Raw genomic sequence first — 25,324 nt, forward strand, 5'->3', positions numbered from 1 at the left:
TTGACACATTTGTTAAGGTGTCACTAATTAGAAAGTTAAACTACTAGCAAGGACAATCATTACAGGTTCTTATTCACTAAGAAGACAAGAGTAGAAGACAACGTCTTCTAACCGACTTGCAAAGGTAAAGGATACCGTGACCTGGGCATAGCGACCACCAGCAATTCTTGGCAAGAAAGCATGCAATTCCCCATCCCATTAATTCGAGCAGAAATTAAACCAAAGAGAGGCATTTTGCCAAAGCAATAAAAATATAGTTATGTGGCTCACATTCAGAGGATAGAGTTGCCTGAATCTTGCCTGACTAGGCTGTTGATTTCTTCAACTTCAGTGTTAAACAGAAAGAAATTGGCTACGTTCAAGCCACTCGATTTGGCCATAGACATGATCATTTACAGATGAAGGCGAAGCAGCCCCAAAGTGAACAGAAGATGAGAAGACTGTGTTCCAAATTGACCAGCTGAAGGAAAGTTTATATTTTAAAAAAACAATCACTTGGTCAGTGACTCATGGGGAAAGAATTTCTAAGCTTTCTTCAGGGAAACCCCAGTAAATAACATGTATAATAAAATGGAGATGGTGTTGTCTGTTTCGTTGGGCGGTTCAGTCTGCATAATAAACCTTTTGGCAAAAAAAAGAACGTTCTGAGCACTATTCTCTCTGGGAAACCCCCAAACAGCAAGAACTACTGTGGCTTCCTTACAGTTTTCCAGAATATTTTCTATCTCAGACTTACATGCGAAGTAAAAACTTGGAAGAAATGTGGAAAAAAATCTGCTTTTTGTTATAGGGTTGAGGATTTTTCAGTTGGTTGCTGCCATGATTCACACTGCACTCCACTCCTCTGACTCAAAACCACATATCATAAAAAGCAACACTGACTGGAGTGAATTCTTCCTTCTTTGTCCCGAGGAGCACCAACCGCTCTAAGTGCCTACATGATACACAAGAGGAATGAATGAGAAATTCTCGGCCTGCAGCAGTTTACTGCAATATAGTGTAAATCATATACTTTCAAAGAGATCTGGAGTTCTCCTTTTTTTTTTTCTCCTGTGGGGTTGAACTGACATAATCTATAACAGTTTCAGTTCCTCTCTTTTTAATTAGCAAAAGCTTTTGGAATTTTGTTGTTTTTGGTTTCTAAGAACATCGTGCAAGAAAAAAAAAAAGTCGAGCAAAATAAAATGTGCTTCTAAATGATTAAAGAAAGCCCGGTTTGTTGGGGATAGGAACAGTTCAAGTTCTCTATTCCCCAACCCCCTGCCCAGAATGCTTTGTTCCAGCCACACGGTGTCTAATCAGCATGTCTTTAGATTATTTTATGTTAATTAAAATTATGGTTAGTTTCGGAGGTTAATGTATACATGTGCATGTGGCTTCAAAGGCTTCCCAAATTACTGGCTGAGCTCCCTTGCCTCGGGCAGGCCCGATCTGTGATAAAACTGACCACATTAAACCAAGTTTATTGCTGTGGAGTTTTTTTTTAACTCAATGGAGAAAATACATTTTGCAGGTTTCTTAAAGAATTTCCCATTTTAAAACACTCTCTCAGGATTTCTAAAAAGGTAAGGAAAAAAAAGAAGAAATGTAAAAGGAAAGGAACAAAGAACTGACTCATACCAGAAAAAACCAGCTTTACAGATTACTGAGAGGCAATGGATAAGTCACAGAACAAGACAGAGCTAGATCACGGCTCCTACCACATGCTGGCTGCTGCTTTTTTTTAAACTATAGAAATGTTTCAACACATTGATTTAGTGAGAGGAAATCCTACAAAAGAAAATGGATGAAAAATGATTAATATGATTTAGTCTAATTCATTCTTCACTTTGTCTAATGCAGATGGTAAAGCTGCAGGCAAGCGCTCAATGTTTGTCAGTGACTATAATCAGGAGATGCTTGGAAGAGTGGTCAGCATAAACCTTGACGGTCCCAGGGGCAGAGCAGCCCAGTGGGAGCTGGGTGGGAGACCAGTCTGGGAGACAGGAAAAAACAGAAGTTGAGATCAGCAATGGGGACAGAGAGGTGCTTCCTCTGAGGAGGAAAGGCAACCCACGACTTAGAAGGGATTGTGTCCACCTACATCTGATTCTGATCACATACTAAATTCCCAGAATGAATCTAACCCCCCAAAATTGGGAAGGGGCACATTTTTCAATTATATCATCATCTATTCCTTAAAACTCTCCTTGGTTCAGGCCCTCACCACCTCTCTCCTTGACTACTACCAGAATCTCCTGACAGGTCTCCTGGCTCCCATTAAATTCATCCTTCACACTGCTGCTAGACTAAACAGTCTAAAATACCACTCGGACCTTTCATAGCTTCTTGATGGCACAGGATGAAGTACACTATCCTCAGTGACCTGATCCCCTGCCTGCCATGTAGACATAAGTCCCACCACGCCTGAACTCTACAAGTCAGGTGTTACCCATTAGGATGCCTTCACCACCCATCCCACAGGCTACCAGGTTCTCCTTATGAGCCACTGAACCCTGAACACACCTTTTATCATCCTCTGTTGTAAGTTTCTATTAGGTCATGAGCTCCGGAAGGACAGAAATCATGGCTGACTGAGTAATTTTTGGATCTTGGCACCTAGCAAGTGCTCACTAAGAGCTTGTTGAACTGATGTGAAATGAAAGAAACAATAGATGACATGAAACTCCAACAGATGGGACAAGCAGGAAAGATGTATGAAAGATGACTGGCTCTCAGGCTGCAGTCACTATCAGAGACTGGGAGGTGACCTGGGAAAATCTAGGCAAGTACACTGGCTCCCTAAAGTGGGGGAAGATTCAGGAAGGTGTTGCTCTAAAATATAACTGAACTCTGTTTGTCACATCTCTGGGTGCTTTGACCCCAAAGCATAACATAGGAAAATCTATTTAAAACCATAGTATTTTGATGGAGCAGATAACTTGCCAGGCCAGGACACCATTGGTTCCTGAGCAGATGACTGTCTAATGCTGATAACGGGGCCAGGGCAAGAGTGAATGACACTGATGAGGTTTCTAAGGCAACATAAGGCAATGCAAATGCTGTAGAAACAGACTGGTGTAAAAACAGATGGAAACAGATAATACAGTTTGGGTAAAAAATTTCAAGAAAAGCATCACCCTTTCTGCATCCCCCAAGGACAGCAAATGCAAACTTTCAATACCGTCAGAAGTCAGGAAGGAAATTTAGTAGACTCTAGACTCTAAAGTAAGCCCAAGAATGGAACAGTCTTTTACACATTGAAAAGGAACAACTCTTGACATAACCAAATATTTCACAACCAGCGGTTATCCTCAATTCTCCTTTAAAAGCAATCAACCTTTAATTTTCTATTTAGAAAAACAAGTGTCAATGGACGTCATGGTCACTTTGTAGGCTACAAAGTATAGAAGTATGGAAATTACCAAAGAGGGAAAATGTGAACATACATTTTAACAAGTTAATGTTATTTAGCAGAATAGTTCTAAAAGGGAAAAAGGTAAAAAAAAAGAAGGAAAACTAAAACTATAAACCTGTACAAATAAATTTTCTACTATTTATACGTGTCAAGCTCAGATCCACTTTTATTCTGGATTTAAAACCAAATGAAGTACTGGTTATACACTTAGGCTCATCTGGAAAACTCCCTGGAAGTGTTCAGAGCTCCTCAGCACAAAAGTACAAAGAGATATGGTAATGACTTCCCTGGACAAACAAATATACAGAAAAGAGGGAGGTGGTTTGAGCTCTCAGGGCACACCCGGTGGCCTGTGGCTGCTCTGATCCTGCGCCATGAAGAAATGTATGAGGCCTCTCCAGATCTTCCTTCCAGCCTGGGGACCGCCAACAGTCACTTTCAATGAGGAAAGGGAATGATTCCCCACCATCAGTCTCAGAGCTGCGAACAGAATCCCTTCACAAGCTCCCCAGCTACTGGCAAAACACTATTGCTCACAGCTGACAGGAACTCGAGAAAGGTGTAATTAGAAAGCTGAAGTTCCGGTAAATCTGGACTTAGGACATGATTCTTAACATCACATCAATCTACCTCACAGTAAAATCAAAGGCTGTAGGTGTAAAGTCTTCCTCAATGGTGACAGAGGGAAAATATTAATAGTTTCTGTACCTTACACTATGTCTACTGTTGACACCTAGAGTAGTTAATTCCAAAATTTAGAAGTTATCAAAATTGCCCTGGCAGCTGATTTAAAATGCATATTCCCAGCAGCCAACCTCAGATGTCCAAATTCAGAAGACTTGGGAGTAGCCCAGGAGTTTGCATTTTAACAAGCTACTTGGGTATGTCTGATGCAGGCCAGATGGACCAACCTGAGAAACCCTGTGCTACAGGCTGCTCCTCATCCTTCTGCCTAATCTGCAAGAATGCTCCCCACAGGACACTGATACTACAAGATGGTGAGAGCTATTGTTTACAAAAATGGGGGGAAGGTGTTATTGGCTAAAATCAGTTCAAGAATTGCAGTGTCAAACATATTTACCTGTTTCTTTACCAGTGTCATCAAATTTTTTCAATTGCTAATGTACTCTGTTTCACCGGAAGAGAGATAAAGAATACAACAATCCAAACATTTATAGTCACCAAATCTCCTTCTTCTTTAAATAGGCTGAGCATACTTTGGGAAATGCTGCTATATAGAACTTTTATGTAAGAAAATATAAAAGCAGAGAACTACTGAGGATAATCGGTAGTATCTAGATGGAAATGGTTTAGTAGTAGAGTATACAAGAATATCCAGGAGCAAAGATGCTGGGCTATGAACAAATTCTGAATGTAAAAGCCAACCAGTAACTCAGCAACAGGTAGCCCAATTGATGCCTTTCAAGGTGTTAGCAAAGAGTAAAGTTCTTGGTAAACAGTAAGTTTCGAAAAGAGGTGATATTTGGAGAATGAGGATGATATCGGGGAGGCAGAACAACAATTGGATCCAGAATCATGGTGCTTTAACAAAGTCCATGCAAGTACAAAAAATAATGATATTAAAGATAGCCCACACTTTTTGAGAATTTACTTCGTTCCTGGTACTGTTCTACAGACATCACAAGTGTTAGCTCATTTGGCCTTTGTGAGGTGGGGATTATCATTAAGCTCCATTCAGCAAATGAGGAGAGAGGCTTAGAGTAACTTGCACAAAGTCACGCAGCTGTTAAGTGGCAGAGCTGGGATTTGAGCTCAGACGGGCACTTTAAAACACTGCACTTCTTTGTCCCTTTAATCAGAAGGGTCAATGGGTTTACAGTTAAAGGAGACTATCTGAGCAGCAGGGATCTTTTTAAAAAGGGAAAAGCAAATGATCAAATTGGCAAGGATTAAATAAGAAGGTAAAAGAAAATGGTAATACTCATAGGTTACAGTTAGGCAAGATGTTAGGAATGTGAATTGCTCTAGCTTTGGGGAAAGTAATTTGGTGGTATGACTCAAAAACTGCAATTATTCATTCCCTTTGATACCAATTCCACTTCTACAAATCTACCCTAAAGAAATAATCAGAAATGCATATGAGGGATTATGCACAAAGACGTTCACTGTAAATTTACACAGAATCATAAAAAATTAAATTGAAATGGAGTATGTGTATGTTAAAAGGTACATGAACTTTAGATTCAAAACTGGGTTTGAATTAAATACTGACTCCTTCACTTCTTAGACGTGTGATCTTTGGCCAGTTTGCTGGCTTTACGGAGCCTCAAGTTCTTCCTCTCTAGAATGGAGAAGGTAATGGTTACCTTCTAGCAGGGATTCTCAAAAGCAGTACAACTGACATTTTAGACGGGATAATCCTTTGCTGTAGAGGGCTGTCCTGGGGTTCACAGGATGTTTAGTGGCATCCCTAGCTTCTACCCACTAGATGCCAGTGGCACCCCTCAACCTAGTCGTGCCAATTAAAAATGACTCCAGACATCTCCATGCTAAATGTCCCCAGCTGAGAACCCACTGGCTTACAGAATTTATGATGATTAAATGAACTAATTTAAAGATATTTAGTGGTAAAGGGAAAGGCAGAAACAAACAGACTTTTCGAATGGGAAAGCCAGGTAGAGAAAAGGAAAACAAATATATATAAAATATGTATTATGTATTTTTTATAAGCAGAGCAGAGAAAGCCAGCAGAAGAAGAGAGAATGGAAATCCAAGAGCATGGAAATAACTGATACAGGAAAGCCTTAAATATATGCTAAAGTGATGGCCTTGTCAAAGAAAAGGACCATCCCCTGACCCGAGAGTACAGAAAGGAAGGGTGAAGAAACAAAGCAATTCTGAGGGTTTTCCTCTTTATAGTAATGTTATTATCCCTCCTTTGAAAACAAGTAAGATATAAGGAGTCCTTTTTCCCATGGTATAAAATATGTTGATAGAGCTGGAGTAAAGCTCAATCAGATTTAAGTTACACATACTGAAAAAAAACTCTAATAATCTACTCCATTAGCATTTTGTTGTGTCTAGCCCCGAAAAACATGGTGTAAATAGTCTGGCAAGGTAAAAATTTAAATGTAGGCCGGAGAACTGGTTACACTAATTTCAGGTGACTCAATCATGGTGACCAGGTTAATGGCTAGAGATTTCAGAAGCTACTTCTCCTGTCTTAATGGCACTCTGTCTCTCTTCTCTGATCCTCCTTTCCCCCAATTCCCCTCCTTTGCAATGTCACCTATGTCTCCCCTTGAAACTCTACGCCTAAGTTCAGTTTCTGACTCGTTTCTTCAATCATTTATATTCATTCATTGAGTCATTCCACAAACATTTACTCACTACCGATTATGTCCCAAGTTCCAGTGATATAATAAGTTAAGAAAATCATGGGGGAATCTTATCTTCAAGGAGTCTGAAGTACAATTAAGAAGACAAACAACAAGCAAATAATAAACCAACAAATGTAACAAATAGCAGAATATCACACGTTATCAACAATATACAAAATTCTGTTCTGCCAAATCTGTACCTAATGTTCTCTGTTCAGTATTAAAAATCTAAATGCTGCTTTTTCACATTTGGGAGGCCTTTCATTTGCTAAGCAGTTGTAATACACTGTATTTGTTAAAGACCTATTCCCAGACTGCAACCACCATGTCATTTGATAGAACCCAAGCTTAAATTTTGAGGTCCTCCCTCTCTGAGGGGATATTTGTATTCGATAAATCTATAATAATACTATACATTTTCTACTTTTATACTTCTGCAATTCATTATAATTATAACCCTCTCAGTGCTTCACAGGAATTGGAAATGTAAAATTATGAATAGCCTTCATAAGACTTGGCTTCTCCAGCCGACTTCAGTAATTTTGTCACATTTGAAGAAAATCAAAATATCAAAGTTTATGCTTCAAGGCTTGAAAAACTCTACTTCTAAATGGGCTGAGCAAATTGACGTGGGTCAATTTATCTTTGGGTCCAGCTGTCTTGGCTGTCTTAAAGTGACTTTTTAAAAAAAATCTTGATTGGTAGACAACACATTCCATACTTAGTCGAGAAAGTTTTCTCTTTGATAATCCACGAGTCAATTGTTGGACCACATGTTTGGGCTGGAACATTAGAAAAGATTTTCTTGATAAAGACTCAGATTTTAGCTGTACCTTACTGAGTCTATTTTAACATCTTGTTCTAATGCTCAAATATAGAAATATTTTAACATTTTTTCTATTTTCATGGAATTCCAATATTGAAATAGGCTTTTAGTGGAAGCACATAAAAATTAATAAAAATTGGGTTTTTCTTATTGAATGAAAGACATATGTTCACACAAAGTGTTGATAAAGGCAATTCTTTGTAACACTCACAGTCCCTGTTCCTGTACCCCTTGTCCAAGTATGCAAGCCCAGGACTGAAAATCGCCTCAGTTACTGTCATACTTTCCAAGGCACACCAGCAAATCAAAGAGCAGGGACTATTCTTCATATGAAGCAGATACTGCTGAAGCATAGTGGGAAGTGCGGACTGCTTACAGCCAGAGGTTGCAGTCTGAACAGATTCCAGTTCTTCAACGAACCCTAAGTGAATTGGGCTCAGTTAATGAAGGTCGTAGGTTCAAATCTTTACAGGCTCGATTTTGGTATAAGGGGACCTTGCATGCTGATTTCAAGCTAGGTTAGAGTTTACCAACCTCAACACTACTGACACATACTACCAGATATTCTGTATTGTGGAGGCTATCCTGCAAATAATAGGATGTTGGCTTCTACCCACTAGATTCCAGTAGTACCTCCCCAGTCTGACAATCAGAAATGTCTCCAGACATTGCCACATGTCCCCCGGGGAGAAAAATCACCCTTAGTGAGAACCATTGATCTAAGTGGAAACAATAATGTTTTTCAGTTTCTTACTTGAGGGGACAATTGAAGTGATAGAAGGATTTCAACAAGCTGATCCCTTTTTTAAAGCTCTATTTTGCTCCTTGCATAAAATTGTCCTCTTTTTACCTAATTTCTTGAAGCATCACCAATTCTTCTCTTTGAAGCCATGTGACATAAAATGAGAAAATTTGTGACTAAGGGCTAATTACTTCAAAGAGGAAAATGAAAATGTCTCAATCAGAACTTTTCTTTAATTAAAACTTGGTCAATAATAATAATTTACGCTGAAGAATGTGTGTTGTCATTATGTAAAATTGGTCTTTAACATCTCATTTTGTTATACAATTAGATATCCCCAAACAACATTAGCGTTTTCTATTTTAGAGTTGATTTAATTGTTTGGCATGCAACTCAGTATATTGTCTAAATCCTTATTTAGATACTATGCTGTTTCCTTTTTAGAACTTTGTTTACTAGATTCTCCTTATCCCAATAATTGAGAAAAGTGCCTTCTTAACTCTGGATTAAAATCATATGCGTCAAGTTGAGGCAAAACAAAATGAAAATGCTTTAGAAAAGAACACAGTTTTAAATTTAAATATGCTAGCCCTCTTTGTGCTTTCTTTAAAAAATTAGAGACATAAATAAGTGACTTATTTTAGGTTTTGTTCGGTGATATTTATCTACCTGCTCCACCCATTCAGATTGCTTATTTTTTTTCTTTTTTGTGAGGAAGATTGGCCCTGAGCTAACATCTGTTGCCAATTCTCCTCATTTTGCTGAGGAAGATCGTTGCTGAGTTAACATCTGGCCATTTCCCTCTGTGTTATGTGGGACACCGCCACAGTGTGGCTCGATGAGTGGTGGTAGGTCTGCACCTGGATCTGAAGCAGTGAACTCCAGGCCAATGAAGCAGAGCGCGTGAATTTAACCACCAAGCCACCAGGCGGGCCCCTAGGTGTCCCAAATTGAACATGGTCACAATGAAATTCCATTTTCTCCTTCCCTCATCCTACTCATTTTATTAAATGGCACCAACATGCACTCATTGTCCAAGACCCAATAACCCTTTTTGATTTTACTCTTTCTCTCACTTTCCATATCCAATCCATTAGTAAATCTTAAAGGATTGGCTCTAGCACGAAAACATATCCCCAGTCCAACTGCTTCTTACCATCTCCACGGCTGTGACCCTAACCCCAGCCATCATCCCCTCTCGTCTGCAACAACACAGCAGCCTCCCCACTTTCCTTCTAAACGCCATTCTTCTTTTTTTTGTCTTCATTATTGTCTTTTCTTATTGATCTGTAAAAACTCTTTAAACTTTGGCAAAAATAAGGTATTAACTCCTTGCCCATCATATGTGTTGCAAATGGTCTCTTCAATTTTAATTTGTTTTTTTTTTCTAAGCCCTGTTTATTCTTTAGAGTCGGATAAGGTCACTGGCCTTTATTGCCATCAGCCTTAATCTGTTTGTGCTTAAATATGGTACATAGGGACCGGATACTTTATACCTCTAGGCCTTTTGGTTCTTGCTCCAACTAGAGGTGTCTGGTAGGGTGCCTCGGAAACACATATTAAATATTGCTTAACGGCTAACATGACTTTGAAACCAAAAGGAAGTTTTTTCTCCTCAAGGGGAGATTTCTCAGTAGGGACTCTCATTCTGATGTCAGTACTTCAATTGTCATCCTGCTTTTCAGTTTTCAGATTATACGTTTTGTTACATAAAGGAAGAGATTCAAGGCAAATGAATCAACTTTTCAATTTTAAGAAATTCTTTTCATTAGCCTAATATTATATGTTATCATCTTCAAATCCCAATCAAATTTTTGTGTGTGTGTGTTTTTTAACTTTTATTGGTTTGAAGGAGCTCTTTACATAGAGAGATATGATATTTAAGACTGGTTTTCTTATACTCTGCTTAGTATGGGCCTAAATACTTTTTTAAAAAATTTATTGAGGTCATAATGGTTTATAACATTGTGAAATTTCAGGTGTACATTATTATGTATCAGTTTCTGTATATGCTGCATTGTGCTCACCACCAGTAGTCTAATTTGTATCTGTCACCATACACATGTGCCCCTTTACTGCTTTCACCCACCCCCCAATCCCCTTCCCTGCTGATAACCACTAATCTGTTCCCTTTATCCATGTGTTTGTTTATCCTCCATATATGAGTGAGATCATGCAGTGTTTGTATTTCTGTCGGGCTTATTTCACTTACCATAATACCCTCAAGGTCCATCTATGCTCTTGCAAATGGGATGATTTTGTCTTTTTTATGACTGAGTAGTATTCCATTATATATATACACCACATTTTCTTTATCTAATCATCTGTTGACGGGCACTTGGATTGCTTCCAGATCTTGGCTATTGTGAATAATGCTGTAATGAACACAGGTGTGCATAAATCTCTTTGAATTGTTGATATCAAGTTCTTTGTATAAATACCCAGTAGTGGGACAGCTGGATCATATGGCATTTCTATTTTTAATTTTTTGAGAAATCTCCATACTGTTTTCCATAGTGGCTGCACCAGTTTACATTCCCACCAGCAGTGTATGAGGGTTCCCTTTTCTCCACATCCTCTACATTTATTTTTTGTCTTGTTAATTATAGCAATTCTAACTGGTGTAAGGTGATGTCTCGTAGTTTTGATTTGCATTTCCCTAATAATTAGTCTTATTGAACATCTTTTCATGTGTCTGTTGACCATCTGTATATCTTCTTTGGAAAAATATCTGTTCACATCCTCTGTCCATTTTTTGATCGGCTTGTTTGTTTTTTTGTTGTTGAGTTGTATGAGTTCTTTATGTATTTTGGATATTAATCTTGTCAGATATATGATTTGCAAATACTTTCTCCCAGTTGGTGGGTTGTCTTTGTTTTGTTCATGGCTTCTTCAGCCTTGCAGAAGCTTTTCAGTCTGATGTAGTCCCATTTGTTAATTTTTTCTTTTGTTTCCCTTGCCTTAGTAGACAGTAATTGAAGATACACTGCTATGACTGATGTCAAAGAGGGTACTGCCAATATTTATTTCTAGGAGTTTTATGGTTTCAGGTCTTACATTCAAGTCTTTAATCCATTTTGAGTTAATTTTTGTGTATGGTGCAAAATAATGGTCTACTTTCATTCTTTTGCATGTGGTTGTCCAATTTTCCAAATACCATTTATTGAAGAGGCTTTCCTTTCTCCATTGTATGTTCTTGGCTCCTTTGTCAAAAATTAACTGTCCATAGATCTGTGGTTTTATTTCTGGGCTTTCAGCTCTGTTCCATTGATCTGTGTGTCTGTTTTTGTGCCAGTACCATGCTGTTTTGATTAGTATAGCTTTGTAGTATATTTTGAAGTCAAGGATTGTGATACCTCCAGCTTTGTTCTTTTTTCTCAGGATTGCTTTGGCTATTCGGGGTCTTCTGCTGTTCCACATAAGTTTTAGGATTCTTTTTTCTGTTTCCTTGAAGAATTTCATTGGGATTCTGATTGGGATTTCACTGAATGTGTAGATTGCTTTAGGTAGTATGGACATTTTAACTATATTTATTCTTTCAATCCATGTGCATGGAATATCTTTCCATTTCTTTATATCTTCTTCAGTTTCCTTCAATATTGTCTTATAGTTTTCAGTGTATAGGTCTTTCACTTCTTTGGTTAAATTTATTCCTAAATATTTTATTCTTTTTGTTGCGATTGAAAATGGGATTGTATTCTTGAGTTCTCTGTTAGTTCGTTATTAGAATACAGAAATGCAACTTATTTTTATAAGTTGATTTTGAACCCTGAAACTCTGCTGCAGTTGTTGATTATTTCCAACAGTTTTCTGATGGATTCTTTAGGGTTTTCTATAGAGAGAATCATGTCATCTGCAAACAGCAAGAGTTTCATTTCTTCCTTTCCAATTTGGATTCCTTTTATTTCTTTTTCTTGTCTAATTGCTTTGGCCAAAATCTCCAGTACTATGTTGAATAGGAGAGGCAAGAGTGGGCACCCTTGTCTTGATCCTGTTCTCAGAGGGATGGCTTTTAGTTTTTCACCATTAATTATGATGTTGGCTGTGGGTTTGTCACATATGGCCTTTATTATGCTGAGGTATTTTCCTTCTATACCCATTTTACTGAGAGGTTTTTTTTTTTATCATAAATGGATGTTGGATCTTGTCAAATGCTTTCTTTGCATCTATTGAGATGATCATGTGATTTTTATTCCTAATTCTGTTAATGTGGTGTATCACATTGATTGATTTGCAGATGTTGAACCATCCCTGTGTCCCTGGTATAAATCCTACTTGATTATGGTGTATGACCTTTTTAATGTATCAATGTATTCAGTTTGCCAGTGTTTTGTTGAGGATTTTTGCATGTAGGTTCATCAGTGATACTGGCCTGTAATTTTCCTTCTTTGCGTTATCATTGTCTGGTTTGGTATCAGGGTAATGTCCTCATAGAATGAGGTAAGAAGTGTTCCACCTTCTTCAACTTTTTGGAATAGCTTGAGAAGCATAGGTATTAAATCTTCTTTGAATGTTTGGTGGAATTCTCCAGAGAAGCCATCTGGTGCTGGACTTTTATTTTTGGGAGGTTTTCAATTACTGTATTAATCTCTTTACTTCTGATTGGTGTATTCAGATTCTCTATTTCTTCTTGATTCAGTTTTAGGAGGTTGTATGAGTCTAAGAATTTATCCTTTTCTTCTAGGTTATCCAATTTGTGGACATGTAGTTTCTCATAGTATTCTCCTAAAATCCTTTGTACTTCTGTGGTATATGTTGTAATTTCTCCTCTTTCATTTCTAATTTTATGTTTTTTTGAGCCTTCTCTCTTTTTTTCTTGATAAGTCTGGCTAACAGTCTGCCAATTTTATCTTCTCAAAGAACCAGCTCTTAGTTTTATTTATCCTTTCTACCGTTTTTTTTTTAGTCTCTATTTCATTTATTTCTGGTCTAATTTTTATTATTTCCCTGCTTCTGCTGACTTTGTGCTTTGTTTGTTCTCCTTTTTCTAGTTCTTTGAGGTATAGTTTAAGATTACTTATTTGAGATTTTTCTTGTTTGTTGATGTGGGCCTGTATTGCTATGAATTTCCCTCTTAGAACCGCTTTTGCTGCATCCCATAAGAGTTGGTCTGTTGTATTTTCATTTTCATTTGTCTCCATGTACTTTTTAATTTCCCCATTGATTTCTTCGTTGATCCAATGGTTGTTCTTAGCCTGTTGTTTAGTCTCCACATGTTCATGACTTTCTCAACTTTTTTCTTGAGGCTGATTTCTAGTTTCATAGCATTGTGGTCAGAAAAGATGCTTGATACGATTTCAGTCTTCTTAAATTTACTGAGTCTTGCCTTGTTTCCAAAAATATGGTTCATCTTTGAGAATGTTCCACGTGCACTTGAGAAGTATGTGTATTCAGCTGTTTTTGGATGGAATGCTCTCTATATATCTATTAAGTCTATCTGATCAAGTGTATCATTTAAATCTTCTATTTCCTTGTTGACTTTCTGTCTGGATGATCTATCCATTGATGTAAGTGGGGTGTTGAGGTCCCCTACTATTATTGTGTTGCTGTTAATTTCTCCCTTTCGGTCTGTCAATAGTTGTTGTATATACTTTGGTGCTCCTCTGTTAGGTGCATATATATTCATAAGTGTTATGTCCTCTTAGTGGAAAGTCTGTTTTATCATTATATACTACCCCTTTTTGTCTCTCATTGTCTTTTTTATCTTGAAGTTTGCTTTGTCTGATCTAAGTATAGCAACACCTGCTTTCTTTTGTTTGCAGTTTTCTTGGCGTATCGCCTTCCATCCCTTCACTCTGAGCCCATGTTTGTCTTTAGAGCTGAGATGTGTTTCCTGGAGACAGCATATTGTTGGATCTTCTTTCTTAATCCATCCAGCTACTCTGTCTTTTTATTGGAGAATTCCATCCATCTACATTTAGAGTAATTATTGACATATTAGGGCTTAATGTAGCCATTTTATCTCTTGTTTACTGGTTGTTCTATGTTTCCATTGTTCCTCTTACTTTGTATTTCTGACTGCCATTTCATGTTGGAGGTTTTCTATGGAGATTTTCTCAGTTCTCTCTCTCTCTTTTTTTTTATGAATTGTGACTCTGCTCTGATTTTTTGTTTAGTAGTTACCTTGAGGTTTGTATAAAAGACCTCATAGATGAGATAGTCCATTTTCTGATAGACTTTTGTCTTCATTAGCCTAATCAAGTTCCATCCCTTTCCTCTTCTCCTTCTGAGTTATTATTGTTACAAATTATTGTTCTGTGTGGTGACTTTGTGACTAAGTTGAAGTGTTTATAGTTACTTTTGATGCTTTTCGTTCATCTTTTAAGTTATAATTAACTATTTGCCTCCTTGTTCTGAAATACAAGTGAAGTTTTCTGCTTTTATCTGTCTATTTATCCTCTTGCTCAAAGCTTTGCAGACCTTTGCCTTTTTCTGTCAGGTATGAGGGCATCCTTGATCATTTCTTGTAGGGGAGGTCTAGTGGTGATGAACTCCCTTAACTTTTGTTTATCTGGGAAAGCTTTTATTTCTCCATTGTATCTTAAGAATAGTTTCATTGGATAGAGTATTCTTGGCTGAAACTTTCTGTTTTTCAGTATTTTAAATATATCATTCCATTCTTTCCTACCCTGTAAGGTTTCTGCTGAGAAATCTACTGAAAGTCTGATAGGGGATTCCTTTGTAGGTTATTTTCTTCTGCCTTGCTGCCCTTAATATTTTTTATTTGTCATTGATTTTTGCCAGTTTTACTATTATATGCCTCGAAGAAGGTTTTGTTGTATTGATGTAATTGGGGGTTCCTTTGGCTTCACGTATTTATAAGTCTGGCTCCTTCCTCAGGTTTGGGAAATTCTCAGCTTTATTTCTTTGAACAAACTCTCTGCTCCTTTCTCCCTCTGGAATACCTATAATCCTTATGTTGCTTTTCCTAATTGAGTCAGATATTTCTTGAACAATTTCTTCATTTAAAAAGAATCTTAGTTCTCTCTCCTCCACTTGACTCAATTTTATATTTCTATCATCTGAATTACTAATTCTTTCCTCTGTAAAATCACCTCAATTTTTTAGAGATTTCATATTTTTTATTTCATTAATTGTGTTCTTCATATCCAGAATTTCTTTTTGTTATTTTTTATAGTTTCAATCTCTTTGGTGAAGCATTCCTTCTTCTCATTAATTTTACTCCTGAGCTTACTGAAATGTCTTTCTGAGTTTTCTTGTAACCCATTGAGTTTCTTTATGACAGTTATTTTGAATTCTCTGTCATTTAGACTGTAAATTTCTGTGACTTCAGGATTCTCCTTCTGCTCTGAATTGTTGCTGTAGTTTCTCATTGTGTTGAAGAACTGATTCTTTGCCAGGGCATTTGTGGTAGTATCAGGTCACAGACTCCACCTGCTACTGCTGGGGGAAGCAGGAACTGTGTTTCTGAGCCTACTCCATCTGTTGGAAATTGTGGGGCATTATGCACACTTGCAGCAGCTGGGAGAGCATTCACCTGGGCACACAGATCTGCTGCTGCCTCTTCTTAAGGTTAAGCCAGCCACTGTGCTTGGTGAGTGGGGCTTCCTCACGTGGTCCGAGCCTGGGCCACTCCTGGGGACTGTAGCAGCACTGTGGGCTCCCCCAATGGACAGGAAACCAATCACACAGGGACTCAGAGCTGCCACTGCCTGCTCTCACAGTAGCGCTGAGGCACACTTCCACCTTCAGGGGCATAGTGGTACTATGGGCATTCACACTATGGGGAAATCATTTGCCCGGGCATGTAGTTCCGCCTCCATCTCTTCCTAAGGTTGCACCAGCCATTGGGCTTGGTGAGTGGGGCCTCCCCACAGGGTCCAAGCCTGAGTCACTCCCTAGGACTGTGGCAGCACTATTGGCTCTCCCATTGGACAGGAACATGATCACATAGGGGCTCAGGGCTGCTGTCCCCTGTTCCCACCCTCCAGGCCACAGTGGTACTATTGGTGCTCCAGCTACCCAGGAGAGTGGTCATGCGTGTGCACAGGGCAGCTAAGGGGCCAAAGAGTGCTCACCTATCTCCACCACCTCCCTGGGGGTAGTCCATCCACCTTCAGATGTATAGCTGCTTGGGTCTCTCACGTGTCCTGTTGTGCTGTGTGGGTACCCTTCGTTGACAAATGAATGTCCATTTAGTATTAGTTTGAGAGGGAGAGATAAAGGGAACAGCTCACTACACCATGTTGCTGATGTCACTCCAATTAAATTTTTTTGTTTTGAGGAAGATTAGCCCTGAGCTAACATCTGCTGCCAATCCTCCTCTTTTTGCTGAGGAAGACTGGCCCTGAGCTAACATCCATGCCTATCCTCCTCTACTTTATATGTGGGATGCCTGCCACAGCATGGCTTGACAAGTAGTGCATAGGTCCACACCCGGGACCCAAACCGGCGAACCACAGGCCTCTGAACCAGAGCATGCAAATTCAACCACTGCACCACTGGGCTGGCCCTCCAATTAATTTTTTTAAGTACTGGAAGGTCAACGGCCACAAATTAGGCCATGAAATGATTCCCTGATAATCCTCAGATAATACACATTATTTGTATGATATGTACAACACAGTCAAAGTGGGGTGACAGTGCTGACAAGTACAAACCTAGAATTTAAGTAAGAATGGTCTGTCCAGGAAGATGGGGAGGTTGGATAACAGAGAATCTGAGACTGTGGAATAAAGGCACTATTGAGAGCCTTTACTAATGAAGAAATATGAGTGTTCAAAAACTCATAAATTGGTCCTTCAACAATATGTCATTCAGCAAGGAAAGTAACAGATTTGCATTGCAGGGTAAAGGAAAAGAATTAACAAAATCTACATAATAATTACAAAAATAATAATAAACAGGATTACATAATTATGCCAAGTTTGTAGAGCCTTAGATGCTTAACTTCAACTATTTGTCTATATTATTATCTTTGACTTTCCTATAAAGTTTAATCCATTTAAGCTCTGTATTTACCCTTCTGAATTTTGTTTTCACCATTTTATATTTCTGTTTCTTTCTCACCATCCTCCATTTATATATCTTCCTCTTTTTCATCTTTTTTTTTTGAGTGTGTTTTAAAATCTGTTTTTGAAAACTGTACAGAAGACAGTTATCAAGAAAAATGAGAAAATGACACAAGAACAAAATTGAGGGGCCGGCCCCATGGCCAAGTGGTTCAGTTTGCATACTCTGCTTCAGGGTTTCGCTGATTTGGATCCTGGGCATGGACCTAGCACTGCTCATCAAGCCATGCTCCACACAGCAGAACTAGCAGGACCTACAACCAGAATACACAACTATGTACTGGGGGGCTTTGGCGAGAAGAAGAAAAAAAAGAGATTGGCAACAGATGTTAGCTCAGGGCCAATCTTTAAAAAAAAAAAAATTTAAAGTGCCCATACTGTTAATATTTTGGTGTATATCTTCTCAGTATTTCTACTGTGCAAATATATACATATAAATATCTTCCTCTATAAAATTTTTAAAGCAAAAATGGGATTATATTATCCATGGTGTTTTTTTCAGTTAATTTATCAAGAAAATTTCCACTGCAATTGATATATATTTACATCTTTTACTTTTTTAAATTTGCTTCATAACATTTCATTGCTGTACCATATCTATGATACATGTTGATGATGTTTTTAAACATTGGTAATTATGAACATTATTTCAAAATCATTTTTGAACAAATACCTGTGCACAATTATTGAATTATTTAATAAAAATAAATATTTAGAAGTGGAATTGCTTGGCCAAAAGGTTACCACATACCCAAGGCGTTTGATACGTATCACCAAACCGGCCACCCTTCGGGAAGGCTCTGAGTAGACTCTGGCATATGCAGTACATGAGAAGGATAGCTTCCTCGCTCCCATCTATCAGGATCATTCTTTCACATTTCTCATAATCTGAAAGCTCAAAAATGATGTCTGTCTGGCTACTTTAATTTACAATTTTTGGTTTCTAGTGAAATTGAAACTTTTTTTCAACTATTTATCTTTTTTTTTTTTTTTGGTCTTAAATGAATGTCTATTGATTTGGCCAGCTTTCTTTTTTCCTAATAGGCAGGTTTTTGTTTTGTTTTGTTTTAAATGAATTGAATAGAAACAATTCTATTTTGAGGATATTTAATCATTTTTGTACATTATATATGCTACAAATATTTTACTAATTTGTCATTTAACTGTTTATTTTCTTTTGTCCCACACAAAAGCTTTAAACTGTATGTAGTTTAAGCTCTCATATTTTTCTTTTACTATTTCCTAATTCATTACTTTTTACTTTAACTATTAATTTCTTTCTTTTCTTAGATTTTTTGTTGCTCTCTTTCCAACATTTCAAATTTATTTACTTCCATTAAAATAATAATTCCATTTAAAGTTATTAATTTTTCTCTATGCGTAGCATTGACTATATCTTATAATGTGTCCTGTACAGTGTTTTCATTGTTATTATATTCCGAATAGTTTGTAAATTAAGCATTGATTTCATTTGGATCCACGTTGGAGTGTATTTTCTCATTACTAAGTAGCTAGGTTTTTACATTTAAGGTTTGCTATGTATCTCCAGTTTTCTGTAGTTTGTTAGATATCTAATATTTATATATCTTTTCAATATACAAACATATATTTTGAATCATCCTTATTTCGTATAACAGCCATGTCCTTTTCTATTTTGGTTTTTGTCCAGTTGATCTGCCAACAATAGGGTGAAGGACTTTAAACTCTTACAACTACAGTGGTTCTTATGATTTCACTGTACAGTATGATAACCAGACTAAGATAAATTAACAGAAGAAACAAATTTCCACTTTTTGATAAAAATGATTCTGTAAGGTTTTAAATTTCAAAACAAAACTTATCACAATGAAGCTTCTAAAATCATACTTGATGATAATGTGCTTTCAAAACAGAAGTATGAAGAATTTTATTATATGTGGGCAGTGTTAAACCAATTCCATTCAAAAACATCATGGAGCACACAAAAAGAAAATGTCTAAAATACTCTAAGAGAAAATTTGTCAAAAAAGTGATGATGTAAGACATAATTATCCTCACTAACATCATTTCTCATTAACTAAAGATACAAGAGAGGAAATAAAAATATATAAATAAGCCCCAAGCGCCCTTCAGAAGTCCCTGTGCTGTCACTCCCTGTGAGCTTTCTGAGCAGCAGATCAATTCTTGCTTTTCTATAGAGTCTATTTGGCAAGGTTAATAAATTGGAAACATAATATAGATTCCAAAATGCTTCGCAAAGTTTTCTGCCTCCAGTTGAACTATCCTTTCTTTGAACTGATGAAGGTTAAAGTCAGGAGGTTCAAAACCTAGGCAGTAGCAATGCTCTTTTAAGACTCGTTTGCCAAAAAAGAATCAAAGGGTTATTGGTGTTGCAATGATTGAGACACACAATTCATTTTTATATGCACATGAAATGACAACAACACTTTGAGGCCAGTGAGTTTTCATCCTTTCTTTTAACTTTAATGATATTCTTACTGGGTTATGCATAAATTAAGTGAACCAGATGGGCTCTCCTTAAATCCCAAGGAAATACAGTTACTAAACTTCTTTAAGAAAATCAGGAAAAGTATATACATTATTCAAAGAAAGTAAATAACCCTAATTGAGCTGACTATACCTAAACTGCTTAGAACGTTCTGACTTTCACTAATGCATTTTAAATATAAGAGAGGAAATGTACATTACGACACAATACTGTCGTAATTCTCCTTTCATCTACCACGAGTATAACTCACATCATCAAGACATTTCCATTTCCAGGGTTGATGCTGGGTTTTCACTGCCTGTCTATACTCTCTCACCTACGACCAAGGACAGGAGTTTAGGAGTTGAAGGTCTCGCCTAAGAGGAAGACAAATTAACATGGATTTAACATCTGTGTCCTTCAGTATAGTATGTTTTGGTGACATTTGATTTAGCACACTCTATCTTTGCACATGACTGCTAGAATCCAATGGATCACCAAAATAAGCACTCGAGGTAATAACTGTTTTTCCCTTTCAAGGAGACTGACAATGTTCACTTGTCTTGCTGAATGTGTTGGGAAATCACTAGACAAAGCATTTTTTAAATGTTGTAAAAATAGGTGTTTAAATCTGATTTTCCTTCCTTCTTCTTTTCTTAAATATCAAAGCCCTCCAATATGTATAAAATTATTGCATGGGACCTAACTAGAACTTAATAAAAACTTCGTGATTTTTAAATTGCTTTCGCATGTCTTGGTTCTATTTCTCCTTTTCAAATGCTCCTTCTAGCCAATCAAGGCAGTCAATTTCATACTTCTGCTGGGGGAAATATAAGAATCCTTTAGTTTAAAAAATCATAAGTAAAGTGATAGTAAATTTCTCTTTCAAAGGTAATAAAAGATTTATAAGGGAAGAGATTAAATGTAGCTTTTCCCCATAATTTAAAATTTTTTGAAGTATTCATTTTTGAACCTAGGATTCTTTTTAATTTTCATTTGTGTTTTTGCACCAACATCATTAAGAAATTTGAGAGTTTTACTTACAGAATTTTATTCCTTCTAGTATTTTCTCTACCTATAATTTGCATAATTTAATATCAAAGATATTTAATCAAGAAAAGTCTTCAATAAAGAAATAAAATTAAATGCCTATTAAATTTCTAGAAATGCCTACCAAGAGAGGGCATCATGTTAAAGAAGGAAATTAAATGTCTTCTTCCTAGGACAAAACATGGAGATTACTTTTTACTTGAAGGCCTCAGTTCTGAAAATGACATTGTGATTTACATTTGTGATCAACAAACAAATTAAAAAAAGAAAAACAAACCTCCCTGGTATTGTACATACTTGTTCCCATTCTCAAAACTACTCAGGAAGTCCAAGGTTCCTTCTCATGAAGACACTGACCTGGACTTTGTGGGCCAGGGAAACCCCTCTCAGGACGAGACAGATTCCACCCTAAGCAGTTTAGGGTACCACTATGCCAGCAGAAAATCATTCAAGGGGAAAAAGAAGTAATGGGTCTGAAAGGAAAATTCTTCCTGAGCAACTACGATGTCTTCTAAAACAGAAAATTTGCTTTTTGAGGAGAAATAACAAAATACGTATAATTGTTCAAAGAGGAACATGAACACTGGTGTTTTGTTTCATCATTCATTCGTAATGTGAATCTAAATGTGCGTCTCTTGCAGAAGTTTGTTTCCTTGGAGTTTAGAGGATTAGCTTCCAAACTCTAAGCATAACCTAAAGATGGATGAAGCAGTTCGATTCAGCTGTCACTGAGAAAATGAATAGTAGGGGTGTTTCATATACCTCAGAATACACGTGTGTGTGTGCGCACCACACTTAATGTACGTGGGAAGATGAATCCATTCATTCTGCTCATCTAGAGAAACGCTAATTGAGCAGGCTTCATTCTCTTTAGAGTCTGGTTAGTATCATAAATAATAAAATGCCATTCACTAAATAAACAGCCATTGTGAGTCTAAAATGAGTCACCTTTTACAGCTGGCTCACGTATATGGCAGTCAACAAGTCAGGTATGTTGCCTTGGGGACAACTCAGAACAAGCATTCCAGCATGAGAGGGAAAAAAAGAATCTCATATTCTCCCTTTGAAGACTCCAGATCTATACTCTGGAGACAGCACAGCTTGTACTCCAGTGTTTTCCATTTATACTGAAATTCTAAGCTAAAGGAAAATAGCATGCAGATGTGCTGTTTGTTATTTGATGAGGCTCTTTCGTGCCAGAGTCCTTGGTCAGTATAATAATCATGTTTTAAAAGTACCAGTATTATACTTTTTCACAAACTATCACTTTTTCATAACATAAACAATTAAAAATGAAGGCATACAGGCAATAAATATCAGCACCTCCCAAGCAGCTACTCTTCAATTAAAAATCAAAGTAAGTGCTTACATCTTTGACACTCCAACCAACACTCTAAGTCTAACCAACACCTGAAGCTCCCCCCTCGACGTGTACCAACTGTTCAGGGTGCGACGGTGGCTCCAGGTGCCTGGAGATTCGGAGGGCCCTCTGCATCATCCTAGAGGTATCCTTAATGAGAAGCAGCTTGGAATTTTTGAGTTTTATTGCTCATTGTGTTATAAATATTTGAAAATCAGTCAACTCTATTAAACTGAACATTTTATTACCCAGAAGAACTTGACTACGCAAGACACAAAAAAATGGATGACTCCTGCTGCGGAGAAGTGTTTTCTTTTGGGAATTTTACAAATGCCTTCTAAGTCATCAGTGAATCACTCGAGAAAGAGGCAAATTATAAATGCTTCTCAAGTGGCCTAAGGGTTAGCACCTCCCCAAAATATCAGCAGCTGCTTCCCTCATCTTCAGCATGCACAGGCTTGCTATTAGCTCAGGCTCCTTAACAAACAAACAGAAGATGCAGAACAGGAAACTGTAGACAGGGACTCAGTGTAATGTAAGTAGACCAGGATCAGACACACTTACTACTCCAGAACTGAAACACACTGTAAAGTATAAGAACTAAAATATGGGTTTTTGTATTTTGTCCAAATATTTTTTTCCGATAGTGGTAGTACTAGTTAGAAATATTATCCTTTACTTTGCGTAAGAAATCTTTAATCAATTTCATAAGTTACCTGCTATTTTAAAAAAGTGAACTATTAGTGGGCTGAATTCACCCCTTTGCTCCTTCACAAATGCCTTTACTTGTATTATTTTTAACTTTACTAAATATTATTACTTGGGTCATGAGCAGTTATATCAAGATATAAATTTATAGAGTGACACATTTTCAATACCAACCATCTATGTCAACTTATTCCATAATAGCACATTCCATTGAATTAAACGGTAAGATTTCCCACATTTGTTTTACATTCTATATGTATGGCTTATGAATAGCAATTTTGATGAATTCCAGCTGGTCTAAATATACAGGCGAGCCCTTATATAACCGATTCTTTTCAATTCTTATTGTATTCAATGAGGCCCATTTTAAGTGGGCCACCTGGTAGGATGAAGAACTAATAATTCTCCACAGAAAAAAAATGAAAAACAAATCATCCCGCTAAGCTTAAGACTATCTTCCCCAACTATGTTATTATTATATAACAAATATAAATGAGAGGTAATTCTAATCTTTTGAAAAAGTTGAATTAAAATTTAAACAAGTTAGCAATCTTACAAACTACTAAATGGCTTATTTATCTATTACACAACAACATTAATTTCCACCATTTGTGTGTGTTGCCTAGCTTCACAAATCTATCATACACATTTCAGTCTCCCCCTCATTCCCCACACCCTCCTGCTTCCATCCAGCTGGAATACATCAAGGGCACAGAAGCCAAGTCAAATGTTGACCCCACCCTCCTCCATCCATTTTAAGGCACCTTCAAAGCCAGAGCACTGATCTAGTTCAGTTTTACCAACAAAGCCAGCCATCCTGCTATTTAAGACTCCAGTTTGGGGTTTTTATAACTGCACATTAACATAAGAGCTTTGATTTTTGGTCAAAAACTTCAGCTGCACTGAGTTTCATCAGATTCATCAGAACAGTCACACTGTTTCTGCAGAAGAGCCCCCAATATTAAATCTTCAAAATCTTTGCTCTCAGTGTCAATCTCTTTCCTTATAATATCAACCTCTCTGAACTGCCCAATAACCAACCCTGAAGAACATAATATTTCCCTTCCAAAAGGTCAAAACAGAACAGCCATTATGGTAGTCCAAAGGCATGTTTTTCTGACATTTGCACACCCTATATCATTTGTGCACTGTCACAGACGACAGTCATTTCAACGTGCACAGAAACACACTTGCCAAGACACATGCAGGAGGGCCGTGGGGGCTGGAGAGAAAGAGGAGCTGCAGTAGGTCAAAGAACTTACTTTGTTGTTCCCCTGTGCATGTAGCCGCAAGGAAAAAAACAAAAAAGAAATATGTTAAACATAAATTTATTTTAAAATTATGAGGTTTTTCGTGCTGGAGCAAAATCAAAACAAATAATTTAGCTATTAACTGACATCCCATACACACACATACAGCACTCACAGCTCACGGACAAGTCAAAGAATCCACTTATATTAAATGAAATTATACATTTATGACAGCAGAAAATTACGACAGAGATTTCCCCCTTCTTACTACTCAGAATGCTTGGAGTATGGGAACCCGGCCAAAAAGGATTGGTTTGAATTGGTAATAAGTGAACTGTTAGCATGAAAGGCAAAGTATTTAGTATGTTGGCTTGCCCTTTCTTGACAGCCCCTCCTCCAACATGCCAAGCAGTGGAAAATTTCACCAGCCAATGCATTTTTAAACAAACACTGCATCCTTGGTTTCAAAGAAGGTGGAAAAAAAAGGAAAAGAGAGCAGAGGAAAGGAGTGGGTGGTTCTGGGGAGACAGGGTAAGCAGACCAAGTTATGACCTCCATCTGTACCGTTCTTTTATTTCATAAATAATGAATTTTGTCTCGGGTTGGCATGGGAAGTGAAAACTGTATAGTGGGGATGTGGCCAAAACAAACACTGGTCCACATTCAAGAAAATGGGTCTGGAAAGGCTAGTCACAGAAATGTAGTCATTTCTAAAGGGACACTCTGGATAGAGACACAGAGAGCAGCCAGCGACAGGCAGCAGGCAAATGGCTCTCCTGTTTCAAACTGGAGCTGCAAGAGTATGATTTATATCAAACAATTTAACTCACATATGGCTTAAAAAAATAAAATGGTGATTCATTACTCCCAGGGCAGCCTGAGTCCTCGCAAGGTCAGATCCTGTGAGGAAGACACGATGGGATGTGGGCAGGGACCAGATCTGAATGCTTCTCACAAGGGGCCCAGCAGGAATTTCTCGCTGAGATGTGGAGTGGAAGGGAGCCTTTAGTAAAGTGTGTGTGTCTGTGGAGGAGAGCTAGCACGGAGTGGAGAAACAGGCCGGGCTGGAGATCCGGCATTTAGTTTAAGAGAGGATGTAGAGGGGGAAATAATACACAGAAATTTTCTGGAGAGCGGTAAGGCAACGATTG

General features: G+C 37.5%; 1 protein-coding gene across 12 annotated transcripts in view; it reads right to left on the minus strand.

The window, feature by feature from the left end:
- Positions 1–25,324, minus strand: part of DNM3 (dynamin 3) — a 510,735-nt gene that overhangs the window by 80,325 nt on the left and 405,086 nt on the right. The window contains exon 17 of one of the 12 annotated variants that reach the window (XM_070498086.1): positions 18,458–24,197. The exons of 10 other annotated variants lie outside the window; for them this stretch is intronic. In XM_070498086.1, the coding sequence (XP_070354187.1) occupies positions 24,093–24,197 (105 nt within the window). In that variant the 3' untranslated portion in view covers positions 18,458–24,092. Of the gene's footprint in view, positions 1–18,457; positions 24,198–25,324 lie in introns of those variants that run through there. One more of the 12 variants, XM_070498085.1, reaches the window with a different exon arrangement.

This window comes from Equus asinus, chromosome 25 (genome assembly GCF_041296235.1).
Source record: "Equus asinus isolate D_3611 breed Donkey chromosome 25, EquAss-T2T_v2, whole genome shotgun sequence".
Classification (NCBI taxonomy): Eukaryota; Metazoa; Chordata; class Mammalia; order Perissodactyla; family Equidae; genus Equus; species Equus asinus.